General features: G+C 35.0%; 1 protein-coding gene across 1 annotated transcript; it reads right to left on the reverse strand.

Moving 5' to 3' along the window:
• Positions 1-1,626: 1,626 nt before the first annotated feature.
• Positions 1,627-3,407, reverse strand: LOC113272606. The gene is made up of 5 exons (XM_026522419.1): positions 3,005-3,407; positions 2,779-2,886; positions 2,430-2,737; positions 2,012-2,356; positions 1,627-1,791 (listed from the first exon to the last, which is right to left on the reverse strand). The coding sequence occupies exons 1-5, from the start codon at positions 3,405-3,407 to the stop codon at positions 1,627-1,629; spliced, it is 1,329 nt and encodes a 442-aa protein (XP_026378204.1).
• Positions 3,408-8,538: the final 5,131 nt, after the last annotated feature.

The following is an 8,538-nucleotide window of genomic DNA, read 5'->3' on the forward strand; positions in this document are numbered from 1 at the left end:
AAATGAAAGGCCATGTCGCTACTGCGGGTGAAGAGTTTAACCGGTTAATTACTGGACCATGCACTGACTCTTTGTTAATATTTAGAAGATGCAGCGGTAGCCTGTAAGTAACTGTTGGATATTTCAATAGCATAGAAAATAAAATGATTTTCTTTTCTGGTTTGATGCTACAAGGGGAGATTCGTGTGCAATGGATGTTTGTTGGAGATGAAAAGGCATCGCCAAAAGGGTGATAGTTCACAAAAGACACATCCATTCCCATTATACACTATTGATGTCTTTTGGGAATGAAAATGCATCTCCAATAGGCATGAGTCCCCTACAAATAGTGATGATTTATTTCCATTGAAGCATGGAAAAACACATTAAAATATCTGTTTTATTTTCTCTCTAAGCATCATCAGAATCCATAAGTTGTATGTTCTTGGTTAGGTTAAGGAGTACAACTCTTGAACCCTACAACGTTGTTAGGGATTCATTGTATCCTGAAAGAAATATTTCGCTGACCGATTGTACTCGCCAATTATTTAGGAATGGTCGAAATAATTGCTGAAAAGAATCACAAGGCCTTGAAGCTCCACTGATACAACATTTTTTTTTGTTCTGTGAATTCATCCTTTGAGTATCCATTTTCCAACAATTTTCAGCAATTAATTTTCTAGAACGGAAGATGAACGTTTAAATGATCTGCAGTAAGAGAGGCGTACACTTTGAGCGGAGAGGATATAAAGGTTACAACATCGCATCTGAAGATCTTTCGAGAAATACAACGAAGTTTTGGGGTCCGTGGATTGTTTGAAGATCTTTCAAGAAATACATCTGAAGATCTTTCAGGAATCATGTTCTTGTCTTTTGATGTGTGTCCGTGGATTATTGCTTCGGGGTCTATCATTACTATGAGGAGCTGGGCTTTTACTTAATTTATGATTGGAAAATAAACTTCAGTTGGGCTTTTACTTAATTTATCATTGCTTTGGGGTCTATCATACTATGACACGTCTCTAGCGGCTTGTATTCTTTGCAAAACGATGAAACTGAAGCAAGACATAGGAAACTAGAAGAAGAGGAGTTCGAAAATAAACTTCAAATTTGCGGTAGATATTGGGAGCACGACATTGTTATGCGATGTCGTTTCAAATATTGGCGCGTAGATTCTTCTGGTTTCCGTTAAGGGAAACTTCAATGAAATCAGATAAGTAGCCCTTTATCTCTAACTCTATTATATTCTTACGGTGATTACATGGATCATAATTTCTATTGTATAATTAAGTGTGGATAGTGGATCGGAGGACTAGCCCCTGATAATTTATGACTCATATATAAATCCACTAGTTTGGATTCTAAAGCCATAATCGACTTCTTAACTGTTTGAACACAAATTTGACAAACGTGTCTTTCTTTTTCTTTTTTTTTTTGACTCAGGAAGGAAAAAATTTATTAAAATCCAATACATCACTAAGGAATTAATGGTATTGGTGAAAGCAAAGTACAAAGACATTACCAAAAATTACATAGACTTAATGAAAAACAGCCTCCCAATTATGAAGAACCATGTTCAGAATGATGCCTTCAAAAAAAATTTAGTACCCACACACCAATTATAAATCAAAGTTTTGACTCCATCTTTCAAATTTCCATTGAATTATATCTGCCATTGGAAGCTCTTGAGTTTCTTTCAAGCCAAACAGCCCACCATATTGCAAAAGGAATTATGTCCCAAGCCATTGTTTTCAAACTCAAGTTCCTCCCTTTCTTTATTCTCCACTCCCATAATATATCCCTCACACTGACCTGAAACACCCATTATAGATTATAGTAAGAAGTATAACCAAATCTCTCTGGTAGTGTCACAATGCAAAAACAAGTGTTGGTTTGATTCAACACTTTTCTTGCATAACAGATAGCCATTTAAATTATATGTAATCCTCATTGAGTCCATTGTTGGTGCAACATTATAACAGAGAAACCAAACAAAGAAAATCACCTTCTATGGTATTTTTGGATTCCACACACTCTTGTAAGGGAAAACTAGCAGTCCATCATCCTCCAAAGACTTATAACACTCTGCCGCTGAGAAATATTTTGTACCATTCTGCCAGATTCTATGATCCTGACCTTCACCTCTATGAAAAGTAGATAGCAAATTCATTAAATGAGCTATGTCTTCTATCTCAGCTTCCCTTAAGTTCCTGCAAAATTCAAAATTCCAGTTATTCCCTGCATTAACATCTAACACCTCATGAATAGTAGCATCTTGCAATCTGCTCAAACTGAATAGACTAGGGAACATGACTTGAAACAACTGCTCATTCAGCCAAACATCCTTCCAGAAAAGTACTTTATCCCCACTGTTCACCTGCAATGTTGAATTTTTCTCCACTAGACTCATACTCTTCAAAATGTCAGTCCACAAACTTTTCCCAACTGACTTGTTTGTAGGATTTTTTTGGGAGAAAAGATTTCTCATGACCACCAAATTTAAGCCTCATAATTTTTCTCCAGAGTGCTTTTTCCTCATTTCCATACCTCCATATCCATTTAGCATGTAAAGACTTATTCATTAGTCTTAACTTCTTAATTCCAGTACCACCACCTTCCTTTGGTAAATTTACCTTTTTCCAGCCTACCCATCCTTTCTTACGTTTGTTATTAATAGAACCCCAAAGTAACTGCCTCATAATCTTCTCCATTTGCTTCTCAACAGATACAGGAATTTGAAAAAGAGATAAATAATAGACTGGTAAACTAGAAAGCACATTTGAATCAATATGAGTCTACCTCCTTTTGAAAGATACTTCTTTTGCCACATACTCAACTTCTTTTGAAAATTTTGCAGAATTACATCCCAGACTCCCACTGCTTTAGATTTGCTTCCCAAAGAAATTCCTAAATATTTCATAGGAAAAGAAGTAATTTGACAACCAAAAATAATAGCAGCCTCCATAGCATTCACAACATTACCCACTGGCATAAGTGCGCATTTTTTGAAAATGCACTTTCAAACCAGAAACCAATTCAAAATCCAATAAAATGTTTTTAAGATTGTTCACCTGCTCAGTGTTATCATCTAGGAAAACAATCAAATCATTTGCAAACTGGAGATGATTGATCTCAAAAGCTTCAGAAGATGGCTTGAAACCAGAGATTAAATTTAATGAAGCAGCTCTCTTTATCATAACAGATAACACCTCCACAATAAGAATGAATAAAAAAGGATACATTGGATCACCTTGCTTTAGTCCCTTGGTACTTATGAACATGTTTGAAGCAGTGCCATTTATAGCCATTGAAAATCTTGCATTAGAAAGACACCATCTTATCCAATTCCTCGAAACATTACCAAAGCCAAACCTTGACATTGTATAATCAAGACATCCCCAATTCATATTGTCTGTGAATGATGACATTTTTGATGGGTCACTATGTGGTTGATTTTTACTTGTGATATGAAAACCAATATTAAAATTGTAAAAACGTCAGCATTCTTATTATGGCTTTGAATCTCTTCAAATTTCATATGTTGTTGTATTTTATGGGTGTTTTTGAAATTCTTCATGGACTGATTAATGAGATTTCTGCAAGAAATATTGTTTCTTAGATTAGATTTATATCCTTGAATATCCAAAAAAAGGTCTTGCATCCAACTTGAAAGTCTAATCCCCGCAGTTCCCAGATTTTGTTATACCGATGCTTAGATCTAGTATTGATTTCATCATGAGATATATGGGATAAGAAATGCTTTCTTATTGCAATCACTTGGAACTCTCTAAGTGTGTGGATTGTGTATTACTCGTAGAAGTATTCAATAACTGGTTCCTTGAATACGCCCAAAAAAAGATATAAAATTTGGATATGCCCATTGGTAGTGGTACAGTAAGCACGTATCATTTACGTGGTTGACTTCCACTGCAACCAAAAAATAGAGCCAAAACCAAGAAGATGGTATGCGTATCATTGGATTCGAAGTGTTTCCTTTCGGAAATGTGAGTGACATGTTTTGGTAGAAACTAATACTGATATAAGTTTGTAAGCCCGCTTCATGATATTTAGTTGTATTTTTTCATATGAGAACTGTCATGAAATGGAAGGGAAACATGCTACATGAGAGTGTCATGTAAACTTTTCTTGTGGTTGGTAATTCGTCAATCATTGTTAAGAAAACAATTTTACAACACGAATATAATTCGTGCCAGAGGAATTATAAAAAATTTAAAGTCTTAAAAAATCAACCATGTATTGATTGAAAACATAAGTCGTTAACTGTGTACAAGCCAGGGAGAGTTTGTATATTTTCTAAGATACAATGTCACTAGAAGACAACTTCCATTACTGGCAATACGAGAGTCAAATCCGTAGGAACTATATATGTATATTGTATTGGATTTGAAGATATTTTATAATCATGACTTGTGCATGAGTTTGATACTTGGTTCTCTTATAAGTGGTGTCAGACATGAAATTTGCACAGCTGCTGACCAGTAAGATAATGGTATGTCCAAATTCTGAATTCATAAAATCCTATGATAGAAACACTAGTTTTTATCATACTTTTATGAATAGGAAAAGACATTTCAATCACATAGAATCCCTTCAGTCTAGTGATGGATAATTGTTTAACGACAGACAACAGCTTGAAGACTTATTGGTGAATCATTTCAGTAGCATAGGTACTACTACCAATACTTTTAGGAATAGATATTTCTTAAATTGTATTAACCCCTGTATCTCAGATGAGGATAATGCTAGTTTGTTAAAAACCATCACTCTTGACGAAGTTAGACAAACTATCAAAAGTATGAATTCTTGGACCTCACCTGGACCGGATGGTTTTCCTCCGGGGTTTTACAAAGAAAATCTTGAACTCCTTGAAAATGATATTTGGAATGCTGCTAAAGATTTCTTTTAAAGAATACATATTTTAAAGGAAATGAATCATACTTTTCTTTCTCTTATACCTAAAAAGCCTAACCCTTAATCCCCGGTTGACTTTAGACCTATTTCTCTGTGTAATATAAATTATAAGATCATAGTCAACAGAATGAAGCCACTACTTAGCAAGATCATATCGCCTTTTCAGGCAGCTTTTGTGCCAAACAGGAATATTCATGACAATATTATCATTGCTCATGAAATAGTCCATACAATGAAAAGGACTAAAGCTAAAAGTGGTATCATGGGCCTTAAACTTGATATGTCTAAGGCCTTTGATAAGGTGGAATGGTCCTTTTTGATAGATATCTTGAGAGGTTTTGGTTTTTCGAATCATTGGCGTGATTTAATTTTACAGTGCATAAGTACTACTAGTATCTCCATTCTTCTAAATGGCTCTCCTTGCAATACATATAGACCAACTAGGGGTCTGAGACAAGGTGATCCCTTGTCTCCATACCTATTTATTTTATGTATGGAGTCTTTCTCCAGATATTTATTGTATTGTGAGAGTAGACATTGGATACATGGTGTAAAAGTCACAAATGATGCTCCTAGTGTATCCCACCTATTATTCGCTGATGAGTGTTTGTTGTTTACCAAAGCAACTCACTACGAAGCTCAAAATCTGGTGGATGCAATAAATGTGTTTAGCTTTGTCTCTGGACAGATGATAAACTTTAATAAATCTGGTTGTTTCTTTAATAAAAAACTTCATCCAGATAAATGTGTTTCTCGTATTAGGACCCTTAATGTTATGAAGATAGACCTAAATGATAAATATCTAGGTGTTCCTCTTTTCATAAAAAAAATAAGACTGAATCCTTTGCTTATCTTGCTGAACACCATGATACCAAGGTAGCAAAGTGGAAAGGCAAAACATTTTACTCAAGCAGGTAGGTCTGTAATGGTCCAGAATGTTTTAAGTTCTTCCTCTGTTTACCATATGAACTCCTTCTTGATTCCTGATAGTATTATTTATGAAATGGAAAAGCCCCAAAGGGACTTTAGGTGGGGTAAAAAGAATCAAGGAGGGGGTTATATGAAACAGTGGTCTAAGGTTTGTACTCATAAACACTTAGGGGGTCTAGGATTTCGTGATTTAAAAAAATTTAATCTTGCTTTACTTTCTAAAATTGCTTGGAGGCTTGTGCATGGTTTTGACGAGTTATGGTTTCAAATTTTGAAATGTAAATACTTCACTAATGGTCATCCTCTTCATTATAAGAAAAAGAATGACTCTTCTTGGGTGTGGAAAGGTATATGCAGAGGTATAGAAATAGTGAAACAAAACAGTCATTCGGAAGTGAAAGACGGCACTAGTATTAAGGCTTTTGAGGACAACTGGATCCCCAATGTGTCTTACCCTATCTGTAAACAATACTCTAATCCTAATCTAGTGGTAGCAGATTTCATAGATCAACATACTAAACAATGGGATATGCTCAAGCTAGAAGATTTTTTCACTATGGGGAATGATGTTAAAATCTCTCAAATTAGAATACCTTTACATTTTAGAGATAGACTAATATGGTCTCCTTTGCATAATGGTACTTTCTATGTGAAATCCTCTTATAGGACCCTGACTAATAATGTTCTTAATGGGTCTGCTATTCTGGTCCTGTTCCTATCTTCAAAGCCCTATGGAAAACTAATCTTCTTCCGAAAGTACAGCTTTTTCTGTGGAAATGTATTAGTGACATTCTGCCTACTAAAGTGAGACTTTCGCGATATGCACCTGCCAGTAATAATTTGTGCATCATGTGTAATGATAACATAGCTGAATCGACTGAACATCTTCTTTTCCATTGTGAATTTACTAAAACTGTTTGGTCTTCTACACCAAATGGTTCCATAACTTTGCAGGATGCATATTCCAATCCTTCTGTCAAGGATTGGTTAGAGAAATGTTTGCTTAACAATCAGCATGGTGACATTCAAATAGAAATTCTTACCACTGCTTGGAGCATGTGGAGAGATAGATGTTTTAAGGTTTTTCAGGGGAAAAATACTCAGCCTTCTGTCACATCCAGATTAGCAATTAGACTTACCAATGATACTGTCAATTCCTTGGTACTGGGTAACACAAAGTTAGCTAGTACATTTGATAGAATAGTGAATACCCAAACAAATACTACTTTCAATTCAGTGTCTAATCAATCTCTTCCAAGTGACTGTACTGTTATATATTGTGATGCCTCTTTTGATAATATACTAACAATATTGGAATCAGTATCTATATGACAACAGGTTCAGGGAATTATAAGGGATGCAAATCAGTCAGAGGCATAGCAAGGAATGCAGAGGAGGCAGAGAGTCTATAAGTTTTTGAAGCCATTAAATGGGCCATAAGAAAGAATTTGGACTTCATCAGTCTCTATAGTGATGCAAAGAAGAGTATGGACTATTTAGAAAATAAAAATAACGGTCTAGCTTGGTACAGTAGCACCATTTTAGACGATTGTTAAATGATTTTAGATTCTTTTTCCTTTTCAAAAACTAATCATCTCAGTAGAGATTTCAATTCAATTGCTGATAAATTAGCAAAGCATTGTAGAAGAACAAATACTTGTAATGAGTGGTGGGAAATTTCCCCTGATTTCCTATCACAATACTTATAAGTTTTATCTCTTAATATAATATCTTTTCTTGGCAAAAAAAAAAAATTCTGATTTGGATTAACATTTCTAGTAACTCTACTGGAATATATTTGGGAGACTATCGTAAACATTGCACAATTAAAATCCGTGCTTAGTTATTTGTGGTGATTGAAATATGATTGAGAATATTATTCCAAGACCAAAAGATTGGATTAGAAGATTTTACGGTTGTGCATGTCTGACACAAATCAAAGAAGTGTTAGATGATACAAAATTTGGCCACATGACATTACAGGAGTAGTGTCATGAATGCAATATGATTAGATGAGCCAATAGAGACCACCAACAATTGTTATGATAACAATTTTTTGGTACTTGTTTAATTCTTGCTGGAAAAGCGGAGGTCTAACAACCACACCCAATATTCCATTCGGCAATCTGAATAGACAAACTCCAATATACTTTCAAGATAATCAATTAGACAGTCAAACTCAATTTATAGAAAAGTATATCAAAGAGTTATATCTCAATTTCTCAATTCAATCTGCAATCAAACAAATAGGAATTTGCGAGACCGATTGAATAAGAGAAATAACTTGGACGGTATCACAAACCGATATCCAAGTGTAAATCAATTCAATCAACAACCCAAAGGTCGGATTCAAGAACTGATTGAACTTAACGCATAACCTGTGATATTTCTATTATATAACAAAATATAATGCCAAAAATAAATAACACAGACACCAGAAATTTTGTTAACGAGGAAACCGCAAATGATGAAAACCCCCGGGACCTAGTCCATCTTTGAACACCACACTGTATTAAGCCGCTAGAGACACTAGCCTACTACCAATGAACTACGGACTGGAATGTAGTTGACCCCTAATCAACCTCACACTGATCAAGGTACAATTGCGCTCCTTATGTCTCTGAACCCCAGCAAGATTCTACACACTTGATTCCCTTAGCTGATCTCACACACAACCAAGAGTTGCTACGACCCAAA

This window comes from Papaver somniferum, chromosome 4 (genome assembly GCF_003573695.1).
Source record: "Papaver somniferum cultivar HN1 chromosome 4, ASM357369v1, whole genome shotgun sequence".
NCBI lineage: Eukaryota > Viridiplantae > Streptophyta > Magnoliopsida > Ranunculales > Papaveraceae > Papaver > Papaver somniferum.